We start from the raw sequence: 25,772 nt of genomic DNA on the forward strand, positions 1-25,772 counted from the left end.
ATGGTGTCATGCACAAAAGCATAATGTTTATGTCAGGCTTTATTGTGATGAGTCTCTGTTTAATTTGCATCTTCTGTTTTGGCGAGCTGCAGCAAAAGAGGAGATGGCGGGGTTGTGATTAGATGCGATTACTGCGGTTGGTCAATCACAAAATGAAGACAGACACATTAACATAGGGATGAGAAATGCAAAAGTAATGTAATTTAAACTCACAAGGATAAAATCTGCAAGATGCTTATCTATTCATGAGAATGGAGAACATGCATGCATGCATCATGCAGCTCCTGGGAATAAAGTGTGTAGCAGGTATTTGATTAGTTTGTGTCTTGATATTATCAACATATTTCTGTATTTAAGGGGACCTCTGTTCATCTTTAAAAATCTAACTGAAAATCCTAATGGTTGTGGTTTAAATTTGGGGACTTTTGGGGGGCAAAAGAACCCTTGCACAGGAGAACATTTCCCTAAGGGCCCTCCTAATTGCAACCCCCGTCAAGCATAAGCCAACAACCATTTCTAATCCTTAAAAATACATGAATTCTAAAACCTTTCATCCAAAATACTTTAGACCTGTTTGATAAGCATAATTTTAATGCTACTTATACACTTGTAAAATTGAGGGATCTTTTTTTTTTTTAAATTGCATTTGGCTTCAGCTTGACATTTATGATATTTATATTCCGCGTTTCAAATAAATGATCTTAATAGCCTTCAGAAAATGAGCAGTAGCAGAGTGGAAATTAGCTTACCAGGCTAAACCTGACTTATGATAATATGATAATGAAATTAGAATCTCCATTGGCCCAAAGCTATCTTGGGAGAGAGTAATGGACACAATATGTTTGTTTTATTGGCACAAATGTTACAGCATACTTTTGAAAATGCATAAATGTCACAAGCTATTTACAATGACTATGTTGAAACAACAGGGTGATATGAGTGACATTCACGCCCACATACAGCTGCATTGCCATTCCTCTACATGCTCTTGAATTGTCCTCAGACTCGTCCCGGTCACTTGAGTCACACTTCAAGCCACTCTCTACTGCCTAGTAACCTATTTCCTGACAATCCCAAGAGGCGTGTATACACCCATTAGCCAGCAAAGTGTTCTTGTTATAATACTTGAGTAAGGTCCACGGGTTTTAATTGACACATGCGTGAAGGACCAGGAAACGCATAAAGATGGGGGAGTGGGTAAAGTAGGAAAAATGGAGATTTTATTCACCCAAAACATAAGATGGGTGACCAGAAAAATCAATAATGAAATAAATGCAACATAATTACCCTGAAGTCTAACAACAACCTAATTTCCAGGTACTGGTTTAAACCAACATCACAAGGACTCTACTGAACAAGAACAACTGCTCCCCAAACTGTGTTATATACTATGCTGGTCCATAGCTAATTGCAGGGGGGTGAAGACATTCCTCTTCTGAAGTTCCAACGTGAAGGCTCCTGACAACCCCCTCTTGCTGTTGCAGAATGGAACTGTCCAATTATCCAGTTAATCTATTTAGGGAGCTGCGATGCAGCTGACCAGTGTTTAGCCAGCAGGACGGTTGGCTGTTAATCACTGACAGTGATATCAAGTGTGCTTAATATTTGATCGCCTGCACTCAAACAAAGTCTGTCAAAACTGTCTACATGTCTTGGATCGTAATTTAAATGGAGAAACCGCAACTTCCTTACGACTGGTTGACAGTCTTGTTAGTTCACGTCATGTTAGCTGACTACTCGTGTCTGTGCAGTTTATGTTGAGCTATACATTTAAGTACATTTAAGTAAGCTTAAGTCATTGGAGGTCGCATATCATTTTAAGTTACAAGGTGCTTCATGTTTTTTGGACATATAAATTGTACGCAAGCTGAATGTAACTCATTCTACTAAATCCATGTCATTGAGATGAATTCTACTTCTGCTGGCTGCGTTCGCCAGCTGTTTCTTCCAACATCTGTGTGGATTTACGGATGTTGGTTCCAGCTTCAGGCAAGACGTCCTCTGAAGGTAGGCCAGTAAAACAAGATGACTGATAACTGCTGTAGCCTGGATTCACCATAATTCAATCTGCTGTGTAGCTGGCAATATGTGAGCTGATGATGGTTGTGTTACGTGTGTTGAAGCGGACAACTGATGTAGTTCTGTTGGCAAGCGGAAGCCAGCAACACTTGCAGTACTGAGATAAAACTGTTTTTTGTTCATCCCTATTGGATTGAAACGTTTGTATTCGCTGGGTAGCATCATGCGGTTTGATTTACATTTCATTCAATTGGTCAAGTTTCAGGTGATTAGCATCACCTGGTGGCATGAGAGAAACGTCATTGAATATACGTCTATCTGAAGATATGGCTTCGTGACATCGCACCGGTGAGGGGCACACAAGTTTAAAATAAGTCGGCGAGATCAAATCTCAATGTAAATATCAGAAAACATGCAGTCCGGTTCACCAGCAGAGACGATGGTTTCATGGCCGTTGTTTACTGTAAAGAGGAAAGTTTTTAACTTGAGAGCCCTCTGGTGAAATTTTGTGCTGGAGTCCAAAACAGCCATTTTTAAAGTGTGATTGTGCAAAACACTAAAAATAACCCAATATGTCAATGTTTCTACTCTAATTTTAAGCTGTAACACAAAGGCAGTGCAAGTCCAATTTACCTTGATGTGCTTTTGCTCACATGTCAAGAATATTTGTCTTATAAAAAATGGTATTGTGAAAATGTCCCTGCTGATTGTCTCTGTATTTCTCTCCTGTTGAAATGAATGCGATATTGCTCTGGGAAAAAGCGAGTGGAATTTCCAAGTCAAAGTCCACATTTTCCCTTCCTCACGCGGCCCTCTGGCTTGATGGGGGTTGTTTCAGAGGTGGCTTTGGTCTGTGTATCAAATTATTTTTTTTCTACATATAAAAAAAATATATTCCAACATCCGCACACAAGCTGCCTCTTAGTACAACCAATTGTTTTCTTGTGTAAGTTTCCTTCCCTTTTGTAAAAACAAATCACTACGGTTTGAATTGCTCTGCTCAGTCGCTTGCTTCGGAGTCTTCCATGGTGGAGTCCAACAAATCTCCCTGGAGGCTGTACTTTACTAACAGGAAGTGGAACAAGCAACATGCACATGGCTTTATGTGAGTGAGAGATTGCTGGGGAGGGGGGGAATTGTGAGAGACGCACACAGGTACTTGGTGAGGGAGGCAAAAACAAATGGAGATTGATTGCAGAGGTTAAAGGCGCAGTATTGCTATTTCAGATGCACAGACCAGTGTAACCAAAGCAATAATTCAATGCAGGTCTTTGTTTGGGAAGACTAGCGTCCTGCAACGCTTCACAGTAAATAGTGGGGGTGAGAATTCATTAACGAGTCAAACCGCCTGCTGCCGAGATGCAGCGTGTGTAACCTCCTGCACACCCGAGAAAGGTTCTAGGAATGAAAGGTAAGTCGATGAAAGCTGCTGGATACAAAATTGCAGTTGAAGGTGTGATAAACCAGTAGAGATGGGCTTTTTAATGGTGTGTGTGTGTCTGTAGTGCCAAGAAGTTACTGTGTACAATTAGCAGCAAGAAAACCGTTCCTTGTGTTTGTGTGAATGCACTTTAACACAGTCGAGTCAGGGATCTTTCAGACCCTCGAGTACATCTTTCTGAGTATCACTTCCATTATCTTCTCAAAACATTTTGTCGTACCCGTTTTCAATGGGCGACAAAAGGGAAGAAAATATTGTTTGGGAAAATATGATTTTGACAAAGGACAAATGTTGGTAGGTGTCTCTTTGAAAAGGGCAGAATGTGAAAATCACAATTCTCACTGCGCCGAGAAGTATTCAACAAAAGACTTACGTTCTTGAAGTCGTGCACTTCAAGTACCTCCTCGCTGCCGCTTCCCGTTCTGAAAATCTCAACACGCTGACCTGGGTCAATCTCCATGATGCTGTCTCGCTCTACTCCATCCAACACGGCTTTGTAATGGTGGTTGTACACCTGAAATCACAGAAAAAGAACCGCACAATGACTGATGTATGTATCAATGGCTGTCTATGGTTAAAAACTGGACAAACCGAAGAAATCCTTAGATTAGCAATGGAGCACTTACTGGTTTCTGATATAAAAACAGTCAAACAGAAAGTAAAACATGTTTGGCCACTTTCACACAATGCAACTGGCAACAAGTTTGTCTGGTGACGATTGTGATTACCAGGGAACCATCAATAGTCATCTTTAAAGTATCAGTGGGTGGATATTTTCTTTAACGCCTCCATATTACACAAAGGTCCGTCTGAAAACGTCAGCATCTAACTCCTAAACGGCTATATCCATCACTCACAACTGTCACTTGCGCAATGGAACGTTTTTGTTGATGAGCTATGCAGTTAAATAATCGGATATATTGATGGAAGGAGCGTGAAGTAAAATAAAGACCTTCTAAATCTCTAGTGCAGTGGAAGCCTCCTCCTCACTGTTGCCTTAAAAACGGCTTGCTTATGTACTGTTCTTGGAAACGCATGGACGAGCTCTTAAAATTCCCTGTCGGAGCGATGATTCATGCCCACCAGCTGAAAATATGCCATTAATATTTATGCGAGTGTTGTGTTATGATGAGAAATATATTGCCGAGTTCATCTTCATCTGTCTCAGCGGCAAATCAGCGGCTCGCCAATGAGACGCGCGATTAATGAATACACTTGAATGGGAGTCCATCAAGATTTATATCCCTCAGTAGAAACATCTGAATGTCCTCTAACGCTCTGAAACATTACCAGCTTTCACTTTTCACCCTGTCACGTGTTTTGTGTCTGCTTGCTTCTATGCAGGGCGTTTGAATACACTGGATCACAGCAATGAATTCGCCTTTTTTGGTTTCTGGTGGATGAACAGAGTAATAATAATCAAATGGGATATAATTCTTAATAGTAGATTACTTTTAGAATGGCACTAGCCCATAAATTCCCATTCGCATGGCTCACTGTAGCCTTGGCTCCAAAAAAGTAGAACTTAAAATAGTCAGGAGAAGCTAAATTAAGAGAGACTTGAAATGTAAGTGTCAATTGAGCAGTTATAGATAAAAATTGGTACTATGTAACAGTCTGAATGTCTTTGTGGCAAATTAAAGTTATATTTGAGCATTTATTTTATATTAACATAAAGGTGGAATGGGGGAATAGATTCTGGGGTCTTATTGATTTGTACTAAAACAGTGAATTACATTTTCAGCAGGCTATCGCTTTTGATGAAAATCCAACGGTGAGAATCTCCCCACTGCACCCGGGTTGAAATAGATAATGTATTACAACGGTTCGACTTCAACCGGTTTAATATCCAAAGCTGCTGCTGTGCACCTTAATTGGCATTCTGAAAATAGAAATAAATTGCCTCTGTAGAGCGTATTTTGATCCTTCTATTTGCTTCAGTACATTGGGAAACTTGCAGTGCCACTTACAGTATGCTGCAATAAGTGGAACATTTTGGAATGCACCAAACTACAATGCCTCACTGTAATGACGTTAATCGTTATAATTTGTTTTTCTGCGGTTTCCTATTACTTAGTTTTTGTGTTTAAATATATGCAGTGGGAGATTTAAAGACGGCTTCCACATAATTTGCTTATCTTGTACCATTTCGAAATAGCAAATTCACAAACCGTCACTTGGCTGCACAACCTTTAAGGAATTGTGTGAAAGTTAATTAGCTTCCCACATGACAGTGAACAGGCAGAAAAAAGGCCAGCACATCAGGGAGGCTCCAATTTAAGTTATACACTCTGTACAAAGACTCTAAAAGGCCGCCGTGTAAAAAAAAAAACTTTATATAATTTTCAAACTCTCGAGACCGCTTTGACATTAAAGCTGCAGTATGCAAGAAGAACAAGGATGCAGTTTGAACTCAAAGTCTGCATGCAGGCTCAATCCAATCTGATGTCCCAGAAAACAGAACTTCACTCCCTTTACGAGGGAGGCAATGATACGCTGAGTGCCAAAGAAAAGTGGTCTTAGACTAATTCTTTCACTATTTGCTAGCTAACTTTGAAAAATAATAACTCTAACAAGAGCATTTCCTCATAAATAAATGTTATTTTTAAGAGATCAAATAAATTGTATGTGTGCAACTTATTTTATTAGGGCAAGAAAGCTAGAAATACTTTTTTTGGGGGGTGGGGTGTATAGTTGGACAAACCGATTATAGTAAGTCCCATGAAATCCTTAAAAAAAGACTCCTTATGTGTAACATCTCTGCTCTTAATGAATTTAGTCATTTAAAAAAAAAGGCTGCACAGCTCTTAGAATATACACTTCTAAGAGCACGTCAAAGCGCAAAAACAACCCAAGAACAAGAGTGGTGTTTATAACTGTTTATGTGCAGCAACAACACAATGATGTCTTCAGATGCTGTTGTTTTACAGAACTGAGCAATGTATTTGAACACTTAAAGGTTGCATAGCAGACAATCAGGCGCTGTGCTGAATCGCACGTTGACTGCAGTGAAACAAGCTCTTAATTTATTTTGAAAACAGCCTCGCTCCGTGATCCCTCCGGAACCGCAGCCGATATCGCTCTCATCACAAGACGCCTCGGGAATGTTCTGTAGTACGAGCAAAAGATCTCCAAGCTCGGGACTGTGCGGCAATCGGCGTGGAAGGCTCACCAGACAATGCCTTGTTTATTTCCACTGCTCAAGGTTCCTGTCTGAAGTGGTTCTTACCAACCTCCACCTCGACGGTCTCAGACTCGCGGCGAAGGGCGTGAATGAGAAGCGGCAGGAACAGCCAGGGCTGTTTGTGTGAACGGGTTCTGACGTGGCACCCGAGGACATTGAGCAAAGGTCACGCAGACGTAGTTTCGGGCGAGCGGGTCACAGTTTGTTCTGTGTGTGTGTGTTTGTGTGTGCGGATATGTGCATATATAAAGGAGGTGGCCGCGGAAATGAGAGAGATGACTTGATGACAATATGTCCTCTTAGGTGTCCTTGGGGGTTAGGAGATGGAGGCTCCACTCAAGCGGAACTGGAGGCCTGTCACTCACAGCGGGTCGGTGGAGGTGGGTGGGGGGCGGGGGGCTGCACAGTGCAACGGTCTCCCGGGAGCCATAGGAAGCCCTGTGATGGATCGAAGCGGGCAGCAGCTTATACAGTCCCAACGGAGAACATCGTGTCCTTTTGGTTTTAGTTCTCTTTGAAGTCCTTGCTGGTTTTAAAACACCTTCAGACTGAATTCGTATCGTGGGCCACCGTGTTCATCTACAGTATAGTTTATTTTGGTAGGTATTATAGAAAGAAAAACCCTCACTCTGAAACAAGGCTCTCTGTTAGCACCCTCTTCAAATGTCATTCATTTTAAGTAAAATACTCTTGGCTTATTATTTGCATGGATGCTTTAAAGAAAATGTAATTAGAACACTGTCTCTGCTTTCATAATGTATAATTTACATTAAATGTACGTTAAAAATACATAGATCTTTGCTTGAAATAACAAATGTATACAGCTACAAAATACGAATTACTATTTTATTGCAAAGGTCAAATACTCTGTGATTTGTAACTTTGCTCCTCCACTGTTTTTTCCTCCACTCTTAGTTACTCTGCAACTTTGACCATGCTGCTACACCCATTTGGATGGGAATGAACACTTTACTCAAATTATCAGGCCTATACTCTAGATCACATTTGATCACAGACTGCGGGCCTTTAACTGGCTCGAGGGCTTCTTTAAATTGGCAGAGAACGGACCACTTAGCCATATTTTATCGGAGGAGGCTGACATTTCTCATCGTGGTTTATAGGGAGATTCCTGAGTTGCACTATCAACGAAACTGCCGAAACTCGTGCTGTCTGGGCGCTGAGTCACAGTTTGATGTCTCTAGACACTGATGCAGCGTGTCAGAAGTTGCATTCTTTGTTTAATGTCAAACTCGAGAAGGTTTCAGACATTTGTTTTACTGGCTATTATACAGCTTTTATTTGTGGCTTATTATCCAGGATTTACACCCGTGAAGTCTCATCGATCAATATTTTGCAGGGGCATCTAGCCAGTGTCCAGTGACTTATAAATAAATCACAGAAACGAAAACACCTGCAAAGACGCTCATCTGTGGGGTTAAAATAAATCATCAGCTTTGTGCCTTCTCCCCTCGTTTTCCTTTGAGTCTACTAGTGGCTCCTCTTTGTCAACCAGCCGGCAACAGACTTATTTTCAGTGCTGAAGTCTCTTCACGCGGGCAGTCACTTGAGAACAGCTAATTATTCTCGAGTACTTTTCTGCCTTCGCTCTGGCCATGTTGTTAAGAGTGTTTCATAGTAAAAAATGGAACATCTCTGTTGGGCACATTGAAAATTGCAGGAGTGTAACCTTTTTTAACAAGAGAAAAGCAAACCGTTACTGCTACTGTAGTTAATCCTCTCTTGGAATAACGGCATTCGAAGAGACACGCATGCGCGGGAACACACATTATTATGTTTTATCAGAAACACAAGAAAACGTCAGGTAATGAAAACAAAGGGCACATTGAGCGGAGAGAAGAGCATGAACAGGTTCCTAGGGGGAATACATGATATAATATGCAGCGGGTATAAATGTACCGCCCACCAGCAGTGGTGCAGATGGCCTTCACACACATGAACACATGTTCTCCATATTCCCTGTCAAACGCTGCGTGGTCCTATTTGTGGATGTGTTCTCTCTCACAAGGTGATTGTAACAGATTTTAAATTTGAAATCTGTTCAAATCAGACGGAGAGAGAAAAACAGAGGGGGGGAGAGATCTGATCTGTGTCGCGTCTGAGATCATGGGGATTATGCTTGTGGACACTGATTAACCAAGCCTGTCAACTCCCAAGGCCTGGAGAATTGGGATAAATGAAGTAGGAATGGTCTCCGGATGCCAGACACACGCAGACCGCAGTCCGTTGATGCCTCCTGAAAACAGGCAGCTGGTTCTGGCCGGGCGCCAGCTCAGAGAACCTAATTTAGGAAATACTGGTCAGTCAGTAATGCGTTATCAACTTAGTTGGCACAAGGTAAAATGAGCCCACTGGCATCGCACAACATCAATCTCACTGAAGTCCAGCTGACAGCGAGCAGAGTACAACACAATGCAACATGTTGCAAACTGTGGAAATAGAGCGTGCGGCTGTACATACAGCCAGTTTATCTGATCCCTGTCAATTACTATATTTACATGGGGATCTATTGAAATATATTTGCTGTAAATAGGAAGAAAAAAGCCTGTTTACTCTTCACAGAACGGAACAGCTACAACGGCAGAAAGCAGCACAACATTTTAACGATTTTCTACAGAAGGAATAGTTGTCAGCCGAAGCTGGTTTAATGCCCCCGTAGTTTTTAAAGCGTGCGCTATACCTTTTCAGTTTTGTGTATCGTATCTTATTATTTTTAGGGGTGTCAACATTAATGCATTAATCTCTAATTCATTTGTCTAGATAATGCAAAAAAAATATTTTAACGTCATTAAAGTTTGTTTGTTTACTTCCGAGGTAAACCGGAAGTTGACCGCGGAAACAAAAATGGCCGCTAGCTGCAGTCAGTTACATCAAGATGGAAAGAGCTTTTTGCATTGGAAGTAAAACAAACAGTGGTGCGACATACAGCGGAGAACTATGCAGTGGAATTACTCCACATGTCAAACAGAAGGGGGGTGAGTAGCAAACTGACAACTTAAAGCACTACTATGTTAAGCTAGCTGCTAGCCTACTTTCAGCTCAACATCCAACGTTGCGCTGCGCGGCACACAGTCTGCAGAGGACCACCACTGTGTCCCTAAAAGACTGTGGTTTGAAAACGTTCTGGCTTAATGTGGGGAGATTGTTGGCACTTCAAACACAGCCAATAAATGGAGAGTTGAGAGCAAAGTGCACGAGGACAGCAGGTAGAGTCGCTAGTTCAACATTTTCCACCTGGTGGTATTCTGCCTCCAAAATGATCAAATGTGTGGAATTTTGTGTTTTAAAATAAGATTGACAATCAAACAACAGTGTCTAAAATACTTTCTAAAGTGATTACTCATTACTCTTAAGATTTAGTCTTTAGAAGAAAATGAAAATTCCCCATTAACAACATTGTAACAACAACAACAATCATTAATCGCCATTAATCGAGATGAATGAATTTCAAAATGTGCGAATAATTAGTTAATTTTTAACCTATTGACAACCCTAAATGTTTTCCATCTGGACTGTAATTTTCCACTGAAATCCATTAGAAATCTTACACCACTTTGCCTCCTGTTGTTCCCACAAATGTGATTCTTTTTATTAACTGCAACCACCATGTCAGGCTTTTTGGAAGTCAAATGTAGTGGAAGCCGTTTAATATGAAGCAAAGCATAGTCCCAACCTTTGCAGAAGCTGCATGCATGGGTCCAGTCTGTGTACTGGGAGGACGCAGAGTCAGACTCTAGATCTAAATATATTCGGCATTCGACAAAGCACTGAATCATAATTAGCACCGGCCTTTTGCGTGGTTTTGGAGGTAAATGTCTGTAGGAAAGATATTTTCAGCATCAAGAAACTGCAGTGGATGTTCTAAATCAAGCCTCCAAAAACCATGAACATTTAGTATCCACTACCCTGGCATCAAAAATAATTTATTTTTTATCTTGCTGCTAATGATGTTGAATTCTTGAGCTAGTGCCATTTTGTGGTGTCTTAATGTTTTTGGAAGCGATACAAAAATCACAAAGAGTATGTGGCGTTGCCTATGTAGCATTAAATTGAAAGCTAAAACTATGTTGGCATCGGGGTTAAAGTGCTTTTGGGAAATCACCCAAGCGATTGCTATTAGCATCAATTTCAAGTTAAAATGTTTTACAGCTGCCAAACTCCAAAGGCCAGCTATGGAAAATGCAAAGGTCATAAGCCTTTCCAAGAATAAGCTAGAACATGTCAAGTTGCAAGATCTTATTGGAGCCATCTTCCTAAAGCACATTAACACTGTTAAAACAAACTGCTGCTGCTTATGTATCTCCTGTGTATGTTCCATCTTAGCCAATTTTGTTGCTTCATGGTTTATGTCGTTAATTTCAGCCGACATTTTGGTAAACACACAGACTGTACGATGCAATTCAGATACGGTGGAGTTTAAAGGGTTAGGGTTAGTTTTTTTGCACTGGCCTGCAATAAACACACAAATCTACTGTAAAATACGAAATTGGTAAGCAGCCACACTTTAAAAGAAAGCACATTTACCAAAAAGGGAATTATGACATTTCATCACAAAAAAACCCATCCAAAGTGCATTAAACATTGCAAACTGAGAGCATCCGAGAGTGGATTTTGCCCTAAATATGTAGCAGACAGGAAACCATATTACTGTAAGTCTATCAACAACCCACTCTCAGAAAAGGCTGTTTATGTAGGCATAGTGGAGGTGAAAATGCTTGAGCCTCACAGGGTAATGGATTTGAGTCTTCTGCCCTTAATCGGATCGGTATCTGATGGGTGTCGGGTATCGCAGATTGCAGTCAGTCTGGTTAAGAATGACTAAGACGTATGAATTCTTCTATTTGAGCTATTTACAGATATACAGCAGCTATACAGACGGTCAGTAGTCTGAAGACTGAATAGAAGCAAGGAATAAATACATTTTGGGAAATAATACTATTTTGCTTTCTTGCAGACCGGATATCCAGGTGTCATAGATCTACTCTGTGTTAAATATGAAGGACAATTATCTTACTATGCTTGGACTGGAAGCAGTGGGAAAAGTTCTCATCCTGAAAAATAATAATATAGAGACCACCAAACCTTAAGAGGTGTGTGTGTGTGTGTGTGTGTGTGTGTGTGTGTGTGTGTGTGTGTGTGTGTGTGTGTGTGTGTGTGTGTGTACACACAACATTACCAGCCCTTTTTACTTGTAGCTTTATATATAGAAATCATTGGCTATTCCACCTATTCTAAAAAGCCTCAGATAAAGAAAAATACCCCCCAAAAAAACGCTTCAATGTGAAGCTAGAGGTTCACTATAAAAGGGATTTCTGCATCTCGATTCCTGGTTAAAAAAGTGGAGGCAAGCAAAAATAATGAGTTACAGAAAAACAAAGTTCTTCCAGAAGCACCTTTCCGTCTGAATAATTGAGCATGAAGATATCTGAAGCTTTGGGAATATATGGAGCAGATTTCTGCAGTAACTCGAGTGGAATTTTGGCAGAGCTCACAGACGATCATACCTCCACTGTTTCATTTTCCATGGCGGTAATCGATTCCTCAGCAAGCCTCTGAATGTGTAACGTAGCCGTCTGTTCTCTTCTACCTACTCGTAGCTGAAAGGGATGTAATGACCTACTTTCTCTGCCCGTCCCTCGGCGGCTCGGCCGCTTACCACGTTTGACCACCTCGCTTTGGTCGAGTACAGTCTGCAGCTGCTGTTAATTTACAGAAGCAACGCGCACCCGTTTTCAGCTCTGAAGCATACATGACTAATCGCACCGGTCGTTTTAAACAACTTGAGCTCTCTCTGGCAATAAATCACCTTGATTCGTGCTACTGTGCCTGTAATAGAGCCGCGTTCAGGAGGGAGGAGTGCAGGGGGGGAACTTCGGGAGCTATTCAGTGTTTTTGGTCAACACACTATTGTGAAACGAACTCACTCGCTGGGACATATTGTTGTTCGATGTGTGCTTCTATGGTCTCAATAAAAATCAAAGTGAAACAACAAGGGACTGTATTTCCTTTAAACAGCAGCTTGGGGAATATGTTTCCCCAGACTTTTTGCTTAAAGAGTAAATATTTCCTTTCTTCTTTTTTTTCTTTTTTTGCAGTCCACAAACTTGCAAATGTTGCATCAACCCCGGGATGAAAATGAAAAGCTCTAACAGACATTTAACCGATTGTTTGATCTGCTTCCAACATTTTGTGCACCGCCGAGATCTGTCCAACTTGTACTTAACAAGTTTTAGCCAAACCCCAGGTACACAAGAAGGAGGAAATGGTGGCTTTTTACTTCACCTCAAAAACATGTAGAAGAATTGGCCTCTAAAATGGCCATGGTATATCTTTTTTTTTTCCCCTGCCAAGTTTAAGGAGGAACATTGGGACTTCACAAGGCCTTTAAACATTGTGTGAAACCACCTTTTTTAGGTAACAATACAATGATGCAACGTCTCTTAATAACCTCAAGATGCAGCTTTCTCACAGTATCTCAAAAAACGGTGGAAAGCAGCAAAGGATTGCTCGAGGTGAAATGACACAAACACCTGGACTTTGACTGTTTTCTGCCATCTATTCGCTTGTCGGGAGAGCCGAATGAGATCCGGTTGCTTATTGTTATCTCTGCAGACTTCAACAGACAAAGGACTGCGAGCAGTGACTGCGAGGCCTCTGAAGTACGGCCAGGCAGTCACGAGGTGAACGACCTCCAGCGGATACATCGCCGTGTCGCTCTGCTGATTTTTCAGCCATTCTACCTCCTCATAAATCAACAAGAGCACACTCTGGGATCCAGCAGCTAAGTGGCATTTAGGAAGCAGCTTGTGTGAGCTGTAAGGCTGCAATTTGGATCATTTAGACGCAAGGCAATAATTTGGCCAGATGAAAGGCATTAAGCGCAACCGGAAAGTTTTCGAGCCACTAAAAGAAAAGTTCAAGTAGGATTTTAGTGAATTCAATGAAGGCTGAACTTCTGTTGGTTGAAAAGGCTAAAAATACTTTCTCTGCTTTACTCAGTATCAGTAAAGTGACACATTTTACATTCACTGCTAATTTACCAACCGATAACAATAGACAATAGTTGCCATGCGATGTAACAATAGTGTGTGTAGTGTAGTTATTTGCGGGCCAAGATATACAAAATAATGTGTGGGCGATAAAAAAACGATCTTGATACTCATTTAAAAAATGCCATGACAAAGTTCCCACAGTTTAATTGTGATTATCAAAGTCGAAACCGCCGCAACAAGAGCGCCAGCACCTCTTTTGCCATAACAAGCACGACGTGCCGCCACGCCTTTTGTCTCATGACGCACATAACGAGCACGACATGCCTGTAACAAGGTAACTCGTGAACAATTTCTAACAGAGCTTCGAGGGAGACACACAGGCTCGTAATTGTTCAAACATTGTTTACGCCGCACTTCTGCCTGGAAGACACCACAAAAGACGGAGTGATGGTGCTATGCAGAGACACAAGGCTATTACACCGGGACCATTGGTACTGATGAGGAGCTTTGGTCCGTTGCCATGGCCCCTGTGCGAGTTGCATGTCAGTGCTGCTCTTTCTAATAACACTGAAAAATACTTTAACAACCCAATGGGAGAACACAACACATTATGCTGCCAGTGGTCTGGGTCTGTCTACTTTCTCATCCTATTAAAAACAAACCAGAGCATCACTACTTCACCCTTTTTTTTCCTTTTGTTATTACAAACCTACATGGTCCGTCACGGTCAGCCACTAATGAAATACATGCTAATTAAGCACTTTGAAGGAGAAAATGAATGTATTTCAGTAGAGTTGCCACATGGTTGAAGTAGAACATGAAAAGAGCAGACAATTTTTTTCTTCTTTTCGCAGAATGAGGAATGTGATCAGGTTTTCTCTCAATGTGTTGGATCTGCTTTAGTTGTAAATATAAACATTTATTGGCCTCCTATATTCATGTTATACACATCTATAATTGGCGCAACCCCCCTCCGTCGACTGTGCCGTTTGCCGGTCGGACCGCCGTTTTGTTGAACAATGTCCAACTGTTTGCTTCTGCACAAATCATAATATACAAGTAAATCTGGAGCACAGCTACAGATTCACAAATGGATTTTCTTTTGAAAAATTTAGAAATGGCGCTAGACAAGTAGTAAATCACAGACTTGATTGGCAAGTCCGAATCGGCATTTAGATTTGAGTTCTCTTACTTTGTTTGCGGTTCATACATGAGAAAGATGATTTGTCAATGATACTAATGCACCATCATTGTTGGCAGTACTGCAGTGTTAATTTTGGCAGTTATTTTTGATTTAGTCTTAGTCTTTAGACGAAAAATGCATATTAGTTTTAGTCACATTTAGTCATTTTAATCCTTCTTAGTTTTAGTCTAGTTTTCGTCGACGAAAACTAGACTAAAATGTAATTAGTTTTAGTCACATTTAATAGCCATATTAAACTCTTTGTTGTGTCTACAACTGCATAATAGTCTAGCTTGCAGTACTTGGTTGTCCATTAGATGTCCTTCCTAGGACAGGTCTATAGCAGGGATCGGCAAACTTTTTGACTCGCGGGCCACAATGGGTTGTAAAATTTGACGGAGGAGCCGGGCCAAGAACAAATGGTGTTTGTGTGAGCTGATATAAATGACATGTGAAAAATCATTACATGAAAGGATTTGGATTTTAACAAATAGCAAAGCATTTATTTGCAAGGCAATTTAACAAATTGGCAAAGGTGTAACAACTTCATGAGGACCAGGGATCTAAACGCAACACTTTGTTGTCTTTGTCTGTTTACTTGCAATGCTTTTGACATCGGAAACTTCATGGTCCGTTATTGTTTCCACTGTCCCAACAAAAGAGACCCCTTAACGTCCTACAATCTGTGCAATACATTATTTTCTTGGCTGCATCATAAACCAGCCATTCTAAACTGGACCCCCACTTTTTATTCTTTCAGTCTTTTCTTTCTTTGTCTTTTTGTTTATTTGTTGGTTTCATGACCAGTTCTTCTCTCTTGTGTCCTGCGGGTTTTCCTTCACCTGCACTGCGCAGTTATATCAAAGGGATCCACCTGTCACGTGTGTGCGCGCCTTTATGTTGCTTAGTAACGAACGTACGGTTGCCGAGACTGTTTAACACCGTCTTCTCACAATGTGGCGTGTGAACTATAGTTGAAATGCGTGAGGCTTCAGAACCTGCAATGAGTTTATTACGTTAGACGTGTTAACAGCCCCGACCTGTTAAACGGGTCTTCATGTTTCTGTGAAGCAGCGCAGCTTCCGCATGCTAACAGTCAGCTAAACCGAGACAGCTGAGCTAAACTAAGGAAGCCGCATTCAAACTCGCCGAAGGGTAAAATAGTCGTCGCGGTCCGTAGTCGGTGCACAAGAACCACCGCTGCGAGCGCGCGTTCTGGGTTCGTGGATGACGTCATCATGACGCGTTAATAACCGCCGTACTTTGCCTGTCTGTTGTCTGTTAGCTGCGTGCAAATTTAGGAGGGAAAAGTATTGTGACTTCGTCAACCACCCACATTTTCGTCTCGTTAACGAAAGTTAGAATGGATTTAGTCATAGTTTTTATTTTTTAAGATAGTTTTCGTCACGTCTTAGTCATGGAAAAAGGGTCGTTAAATATGACAAATATTTCGTTTTCGTCAACAAAATTAACACTGCAATACTGTCACCAACCCTGAGCTGTGTCCATTTTGTTAGTTCAACTTCGTCTCCATTGTGTCTCTGTTTGACATGGGGGGGGTTTTTTGGGGGGGTTTTGTTAGATCCCCAGTTTATGTTTAAAAAACGCCTCGTTTTTTGAAACCTCTGAAAATACAAACTACAGTGATTTTTTCTTTTTCACTCTGTGTGGTGGACGTGTAGTTATCCGGCACTCATCACAAGTAGGATGGATGACAGTTGCTGCTGTGTCATTTTCCCACAAAAAAGTACTTCACCTTGTCATCTGACGGGGGATGAAGCTCGTCAAGATCCTTTTCCTGCTATTCCCCGTGGCAGCAGGACTGACCCGTTGACTGGCGTCGGTCGCTGCAACGTGAACGGAAGAAATGGAAAGGTTCCATTTTTGTTAAACGCAGGAGGACGATGAGGGTTGTTTGGGTTTTTTGTGCTGCGGGTGAGCACTGAAGCGCAGCTTTCTTCTAAACCGTTATACAAGGGGTCTAAGACCCCCCTCGGAGTACCCCGTGTCCTCCGGGCTTTTGTCTCTCGCTGAGATAATGTGGGGCTCATTAGTTGTCTGGCAGGAAAAAAATAATAGCCTGGGTGAAATTTTGCAAGATTTAATTGAAAACAATGCTGTCATACACTACATATTAATATCAAAATGAATTCTTACTGATAAATATGTTTTTACACCCGTCTTAAAGTTCTAATATCTGAACATTGATAGATATTTGATACATTTGACATATTTTCTCCTGATATCCTGTATAAAGGAAAATGTCCAAATGTTATCGCTCTGCAGCAATCTCTTTTATGTCAAAATTAAATTATTTTGTAAATCAAATTTAGTTAATTCTTTTTTCCCCGTAATGGCCACGGCCCTACTTGCTGGTCTTGACAATATTGATTGACATATTTGCTTGAAAAAACATTTTTGTCATTGGCTCTGTCCAACTTAAATCTAGCTGATCTGAATCTCTAGTCCTTCTAAATGGAAACTGTTTTTTTTATAGTTTCCGAATGACTGAGAGAAATGTATCTTCACAGCAGACGTTTTTTAATAAGACAATAATTACGCATAATAGTGATAATAATAATACAATAGATACCTTCTACAATAACTTCTCAATGCAAGTGTAAATTACAAAAATATTACATTTTCCACACTGCTCACGTGCAAATGTGAAATGCGAAGATGCCTTGCAGAGTTTCTGACCACTGGTGATGCTGTTGAGCAACGTTTCATTCGGTTTCGTCTGTATCTATTTGCCCAATGACAAATGTAACATAAAGTCCTATTTTAATGTCTTCTGATAGGAAGACGTCTTTTATTTTTTTTAAACTGTCACGAGACATTGAAGTGTTACCATGGGCACATTCAGCCGAATGCTGCGTTTATCAAGTATGTATGTTAATCTGTTTTTATTCTTAGGTATTCATTCCAGATGTTAGGAATCCATGTAACTAATGTGATTCATTAAAACCTAAGCGGTCTTTCTAACTTTGCTCATTTCCTGGGTAAACACTTCACCCTTTTTTTAAAAGTGGTTTATTTTTCTTTTGCTGTTTTCCGTGGATTTCACCAAAAAAAAAGATGGTTTAAAGGGCCCTGCAGGTTTGGATGAATGTCGTTACTACCGAAGATTCCAATTTTCAGCGCCGTTACAACTAATCAGCTATGGTTATTTAGCATGAAGTGTTGGACTGAGCACCGAGTGCAGACCTGAAGGGATGATTTAGACGCCTCTTCTATCTAATGGTGGAAACTCTCAAAAAGTCAATGCAACCCCTGAAACAGTGACAAGCTCTCACATAACCGATTCTTTATGGAGAACAGAGATTTCTCCATCAGAGTATACTGTACACCAACATAAAAGCCAACTATCTGATGTGCAACTTCAAATGCACGTAGAGAGGAAATACAAGTATTTCCAGTCCGCTGCTCCCCTCTCTGCCTCGGCAATGCGTCTGTGAAAGCACCCCGAGCCTGTGAGCAGTGTGGCTTACCGGGCGAGTTGGAGTAGAAGTGGGAGCTCAATCCCATTCTAAATTGTACAACAAAGCAGTCTTCTTGGCACTCGCAAAGGTGTGTGTGTGTGTGTACGTGTACCCACCGCACTGTACATTCAACATGCTGCACAAGAGCTGCTGGTGGATTGGCAAAATTAAGTACAGGCAATTAAGATGCTGATCCTCTCTACACCCACATTATTCTAGCTTCTAAAAAAGGAAAATTACACGCTCTAAAGTGCTGTATGGCACAATAAATAACTCTCAGTGGGCTTTGCAGCACTGACACGATCTCAGTAGCAGTCACCATCCCAAAAGAAGGCGATGTGCCACAGTCATGAAGCCTTTCCGTCTCATTCCACTGGCAACATTTTAAAACAACTCTCTTTTGTTCCTCTCCCTCCTCCTGATCTCTCCCCTACTTGATGGCATAGTGCATCATTTTAGAAGAGCACCTATGATATAATAGCCGGAGAGAAACTCAAGCGGATACTTGGCCAGCTAATGAATAACTGAACAAGCTTGACGTGTAAGAAAAGGCAGAAAACGCACTGATTAGGCCACCAAACCCCCCAAAATGTCTCACCAAAGCAGCTGTTCAGAATAACAACTCCTCCAGAGGAGTCTGAACAAACGGTGTAAGGAGGTTAGACTTGTCTGGTTCTTGGGGACGAAAAAAAAAAAAGGACAATAGAATCGTATCATGATCAAATCTCTCTCTCCCCTGTTGCATGTTGACATCTGGACACCAAGGGTACGTTTGGGCACACGGGCAATAAATAAACAAAGGTGCGGTCGGCCTTGAAAAGCCGTACACCTGTGACCAGCTCAAACCAGCAGGCGCAGCGGTGTTCATTAAAAGAGGCCGCTGCTGACTGGGAGACATTTAAGAGACCATCAGGAGCGACAACTCGGCGGCTACCTTGGACCCGCAGAGGGAAAGGCATCAAGGTGAGCAATGCAATTTCAGCTTGAAAAATGGAGCACTTTCCCCAAGTCTGACATTCATGTATTTCACAGGCAGTTTTTCCATACAGGCACACAACACCTGTGAGCTCTTCAATATTCTACAGGAAAGAGATGGTTTAGAAATGTTTATAGGTTCTGTTGCCCGGCTGCTGCTTTGCAGATAATCCCATTTCAAGTGGTCCATGAATTAACAATTGCGCCAAATATGTCAAATCAAATAATATCATTTGAATTTCGGATTCAGCGCAATGCAGACGGACGGACGGACGGACGGACAGACAGCCGGCATCAACGTCCAGAGGTTGTTCCCTGCGATTTAAAAAAAAAAGTAATTTCTTCAAGGCAAACTATTCTCTCTGTTCTCTTGGATTCAGCAGCTACGTTCCATTGTCACGGAGTTGCCGAAGTGAACCGGTAATAACGGAGGATTAATTTACGAGGAGGCAAAATCCCCCAGTGAGACTTGTGGCCCAGAACAATAACGAGCACATAGTAAACAGAACATTTGCCGTAAGCCGAAAGAGAATGCAGACGCACCTAACCTAGACCCACTATGCACACTGAGGCATGCGCACAAGCACAACCACGCCCTCTCATGCACACACAGACACACACAGGCACACACGTGTAGGCGGAGAAAGTGATGGCAAACTATCTTCCCCAGGCCTGTGTAAAAACACATGTTTTCAGGTAATTAAAAGAGGATCCCAAGCCGTTATCGTGTCACATTGAAGTACAATGCTTAGAGCAAATGAGCTAATTGTGGTCATTTATAAAAAGCCGGGTTCATGAGGTCATGTTGCTCCTGTAAACTGTGAGAAGATGAGACTCATTCGTGCCTGCAGTCGTGCCGCGGTTTAAACTTTTAATTAGAAATGCTGAGCTCAGAGATCTGTGTACTGTGAGACACATACTATGCAATTTGTGTTTTGAGTGATGGCTGGTAGTAATTGTTTAGCGCATCTACACGAGTTGAACTGTTGACTGGGAACAAAAGTAATTTAAGCGTTTGTCAATATGCAATCCACGTTTTGAGAGAACCGATTTTTAGCAGCAGAATACATTTTGTAATCAATGTTTTGGGTAATTAAATCCAAGTCAGCATTGGTTTCCCTTTCTTGTTATCCAAAAAGCTATTGGTTTTGACCTGGAAGTAAAGTAGCAAACTGATCAACCTTTTTAAGTAACATTGCGTACTTCATAGTGCGCTTCAATGCCTCCTTCATTTATGAACTGTGAAAAAGGATGTTTGCACCTCTGACGGTCTCAGGTTCATCATGTTCAGAATCTGTCAAAACAGATGGATGAAGAACACATTTCAAACTGAGCAGGCAACACATAGGAAACTTTCTCTAAAAACTTTATTCTCATACAATTTTTCCAATGGTTACCACTTATATCCTGTGCTCACTATAATGTGGGATCATCGACTAATTAAACTTGCATTAATGACAACTTTATGGGGAGAAAAGGCTGTAGAAACCGTAAAGATTGTCATCTTATTAGGCTTCTATGGCAACATCAATTTGAGGATGCATCCAATTTGCACTCCTTCTAGACCAACTCCTCAAGGAAGCATCAAGCTCTCTGGCTGATAAAAGGACCAGCTAACTTTGTCCGTCAGCCTCTTATTGACAGCAGATAGTGTACAATGAGTGTATTCCATTAATGGAAACAGCTGCCTGCTGCAGCTGGAAACGATGCTTATGAGAGGCAGAACGGTAAAATTGTCCCTAAAAACCAATGAGCTGAAGGACCGTAAAAATCGCTCTGTTGTAGAATTGGTTGATATTTTCAGCTTGATTGTCACTTCAAATTACTTTTAATTGCACGTACTTATCTGATGACATTTTTTTATATACAGAAATATTGATTTGTGATGTTTTGCGAATATTCAAGTCAGTCGCAGTGTCTGTCATACATGATGCTAGTTAAGGAACAGGTGATTAAAGCACGTTTCTTTGCAGCATCGAGCTAGGATATTTATAATCTTTATAACCATGGTAACATAGGTATGACCTTTATTAGTTCTAATATATTCCATATGTTTAAGCACTTTAAACATAAAGGATGGAAGCACTTTACTATTATTCACGTTTGAATTTGAGTTATCCCCCAAATGTTCATCTTTGTGGTCAAATAATGAAGTACCCCCCCATTCAACCATTTCCTAAAAGAAACCTTTTTTTTCTGCTGCCCAGAGTCGATACATTTTTTCAGATGCTGCTGAGCTTCGGCTGCTTAGTGAAGTGTCCTGCTGCACTGCACCCAATACTAGTTCAGCAATCAAGCTGCCACGTTGATGCAGGAGCGCCCCTCCACCCATCAGTCCATCAATGAACCAATTCATCTCTCTACCCTCGGAGCAGTCTCCAGATAGCTTTTCTCAGGATACATTGCTGAGGATTACTGTTCCGCTACGTGTTAGGGAGCTCGCTTCCCCATTTGACTTAAAGGTGATTCTCCTTTTTTGAAGTGGCTCCATCTCACTCCGTGATGGGGAGGCCAGAGAATGATCCTCCCCCACAAGACCCCATTAAAGCAAAAGCCGGGGTCTGCAGTTTTGATATTCATCACCTGGGCAACCTCTTCCATCGACACGTTTTGCGCCACGTGAGAATGATCACAGCTTATTAAAGGTGAAATAATGACTGCTCTACCTCCGGCATGAAATATTTAACGAGGACAAAGGGGACGGCTCAAAGGTGATTCATATCCATGTTGAAAGGAGCGAACACGGACAATGCCGTCTACATAGGAAGTACAGATGAGCCTTGGTGAACCTGAGTGTAGAAGAGACTGGCAATACTGAGAATGTGTATCTTAATGGAAGCACAAAGAAGATAATAGGGACAGTTTTTTTTTTATTACTGCTTGATATACTGTGGTATTTACAGAGACTTGCACCTCCATGGAATTAACAGTACACACAAAGCAGAGTTGAGCATACAGGTTTGAAACCTATTACTCTGCCATTTACATTACATTAGATGTAATTTACAATAAGTGCATTCAACCTTAGGGATACAAACAAAGTACAATTTCCTCCAAATAAGCCAATTTACAATTTCCGATAGATAAGTGGCGTTACAAGTACAATTTAAGTGTTACAATTTGTTAGTCTTTTAGTCGAGGTAGAGTCTGAAGAGGTGTGTCTTTAGTCATTTACTCTTATTTGCGACGTATACAGATTCTGATTTAAAGTTGTGAAATTATAGATGCCTTTTTCCCCCCACAGCTTGGTTATATTAGCTTGTTTTTGGCCCCTTTGGGGAAAATTGGGCGGGAAAGGAGTCGAGTGAAAAAATTCTCCATCAAGCGTGATTGAATTGGATTTCACAAGATGAATGTCCAGGACAAGTGTTTATCCCGATTACATCGCCTGGAGGTTTCAGTTCCTGTGGTCGACAGCAATTAGGGTCAGCATTGAGTTATCAGCATCCGTCATTGTGAGAAGAAGCAGAAAGTAGATGAATGGTGCAGTAAAAACGTGGTTTGATACAAGAATTCATGAAATTAAAGATTTGACGGCCAAAACACTGCTGTTTTTTCCCGTAGCCCACACATCTTTTAATCTGACACAATACGATAGAGGCTTCAGAGACGGCTCTTTGTGGGGCTGTCCGCTTCCTTACTTGCGTAATTCCTTCTTTCCTTGAACGAACCTGTAGGATTTGCTGATGCGGCTTCCATGCCAGGGCCACATTTATCACAGACAGCGGATGACTGGCAAACGACGAGGTGGGATTTTAGTCTTACCTTCCCAGGTCTGGAGCTCCACAGATATCTCAGGCTGAAAACAGAGAGAGCCAAAACCAGAAAGACCAGAGCCAGAACCAGAGCCACTCGCTGGTAAGTGCGGTGTTTGGCTTTCTTCTCTTTTTCCATCTCAACCTGCAAAAGATATTGATCAGATATTATGAAATGGTGGATATATAAATTAAATATGTATGCTGTCTGAATGGCCCAAAAAACTGCAATATACTGCAACGACAGTCAAGCATTTTGGGACATTTACACTACTATACAATTATAACACATGCAAAGGCGTTGTAAAGGTAGGCCACTAAATCACATGGCACTGCGGAGAGAGAGCGAGCGAGAGAGATTTCATCAAGGAAAAGTATATTTTTCAACACAATTGTTCATACCGAAGATTTAACTGAGAGATTAACAACAATGCAAACTATGTGTCATGCATTAAGGTGAAAAAATGAATGTGGCTTTACAATGCATTCAGAAAAAGAAATATTTTCCCCCACTTAACAATATTTATCAAAGGTATATGAGAGTGACATCAATCCTATAATCAAACTCACAATAAGAACGTTGATTAAAGTGTTTTAATTTATCATTTTTGAGTTTGAATTTCCTCTTCATGCTCTCATTATTATCAGTGCTGCATGTGATACAGATAGATAGAAGATATTCCCTTCGATTTATTCTGTCTTTCAAATTCCTGACCACAAATGAGGCTTATGACAGAAATATAATCGTTCTCATGCAAAGTGCAGGGAAGGACAAGACAGGTGCCACAAAAAGCTTACGTTTATTAAACTTTTCCTCAAATGAGTACCCTGCCTGCTGTAGTAAACTCCCAAGGCTCAAGGCCACAAATTAATAAAGACAGGCTTTTGTTTCCCCGGAGCTGCAGTAGGCAGAAATGAAAGCTCCTCGTTCACACTGGTGCCTTTCTGCAAGTCTCAGAGGACAACAGAAAAGATGAGTGGTGTAAAATAAAATAAAAAACTGAACCAATTAGCAAAATTGGTGTTGCTTATCTCTGTGTCGTTTTAAAAGGTTGTTAAAGCAACTTTGGTTTCATATTGTGGCCCAGACCGTTTCAGTAGATTTGAGCATAACTTTTAACGGGTCAAAATAATGTGTGAAATATTTGAAAATAATAGGAGTTTGTCTTTCTTTCTTTCTTCTTTACCGTTAAAATAATTATCCAAAATAGTTGTGAAAATTTTTTCAGATTGCCTTTAATTACCCTTTATCATGTTAAACTCATGTATGTATGTATGTATGTATGTGTTTGGTGAAGGACAGAGGATCTTATGATAGCTTCCTGAAAATGGAAACTAAACCTTTGCAATTCAGTATTTTATTTTATTCAATATTTTACATTTAAGAGACAAACTAAAGGTGAAATCCCAATCAGATCCAACAAGCTGAGCGCCAGAAATTCCTTTTATTGTACCTTTTTTTTTTTTTTTTTTTTTAGTGACTGAAAAAAAAAAAAGTGGCTGAAATCCTCTTCTCTCCTGTGGCAGGTTGCATAAGCAGTGGGAACCTAACCAGAGGACAAACCTCTGTGTGCCTGGCTTGAATCCTGAATACTCAGCACAAGAATGTGAAATTGAGACAAACAGACGGGCACACAGACAGAAATAAAGGCACGGATGGAGACAGAGCAGTCTGAGAGCACAGCAGTTGCCGACTAGTGTTTTAAGAGTTCACAATCAGACAGTCAATTCCTCTCTGGCTTTGTGAGGAAGAGGGCCGAGAGCCCCCTGCTGTTATCACACCGGGGGGAAGCCCTCACTCGAGAGAAAAAAGAAATACATGTAGCCTACATAACCAACAAGCCGAGGCTGTGGTTCATCACACTGGGGTATGCTGTTATAAGCATTGAAAATGCCTGTGAAAACTATTCTGAGTATGATCATCAGTCTCCAGAGAGTTATAAGTATTAGTTGGAATATTTGCCTCTTTGCCTTTTCTTTTCATATATGAGAAGGAAGGATATTCTAGCTATAAAGCACCTGCGAAGGTTCAGGTGAGACCGGATAAGAGAAGATCAAGAAGCAGCTTCTTTTTTTATTTGACTTCAAGCTCCCATCACATCACTCACATCGCAGGATCCTCCTCTCGACTTTTAAACCACCACTGCTGCCACTTACAATTAATTTACTGAGCCTTAACAGTTAAACAGGAGAAACTGTAATGACCTAAAATTCTGCCCAAAATTCATAGACACTAAATGTTAGAATTAATTTCAAATCATATTTTTTGCAAAAGTTCAATAAATTAAACGGAAGGGGAAAAAAAAAACTACTCACATCTTTACACAGAATCTGTTGACTGCTGGATGTCCGGCTTGCCTCCATGATGCAGAAGTCTGCAGGAGGCAGTCTGTCAGATCCTCTTTGTTGGTGAAGATACTAACGTTCTGAAGGCAAAGAGTCCCCACTTCATTCCAGTGCTGTGAAGTGTGTTGAAGGGGAGGGAAGTTTTCAGGTGGAGTGGAATTACAGAAACATTTGCCATAGCCATTAAAAGGGAGGCAGATGTCTCTCCCTCTTGCCTGCTCACATTTCAACGGTGGGAAGGATTCAGACTGAGAGACAAACCTGTTGGATAAATTACAGAGTACACTTGCATGAAATATTGAGATTCAAAATATTCCTGCTTGGAGGACATTTGCTAGTGTAAAAAAGAGCGAAATCTCCACATGCTGCTTTTGTTT

The 25,772-nt window shown here is 41.0% G+C and overlaps 1 protein-coding gene across 2 annotated transcripts in view; it reads right to left on the minus strand.

The window, feature by feature from the left end:
• Window positions 1-25,525, minus strand: part of tnmd (tenomodulin) — a 38,415-nt gene extending 12,890 nt beyond the window's left edge. For both annotated transcript variants that reach the window (XM_040173333.2, XM_040173332.2), the window contains exons 1-3: window positions 25,366-25,525; window positions 23,060-23,194; window positions 3,834-3,974 (exon numbers count right to left, since the gene is read on the minus strand). In XM_040173333.2, coding sequence (XP_040029267.1) covers window positions 3,834-3,974; window positions 23,060-23,194; window positions 25,366-25,413 — 324 coding nt within the window. In that variant the 5' untranslated portion in view covers window positions 25,414-25,525. The remainder of the gene's footprint in view (window positions 1-3,833; window positions 3,975-23,059; window positions 23,195-25,365) is intronic.
• Window positions 25,526-25,772: the final 247 nt, after the last annotated feature.

Source organism: Gasterosteus aculeatus, chromosome 4 (assembly GCF_964276395.1).
Source record: "Gasterosteus aculeatus chromosome 4, fGasAcu3.hap1.1, whole genome shotgun sequence".
NCBI lineage: Eukaryota > Metazoa > Chordata > Actinopteri > Perciformes > Gasterosteidae > Gasterosteus > Gasterosteus aculeatus.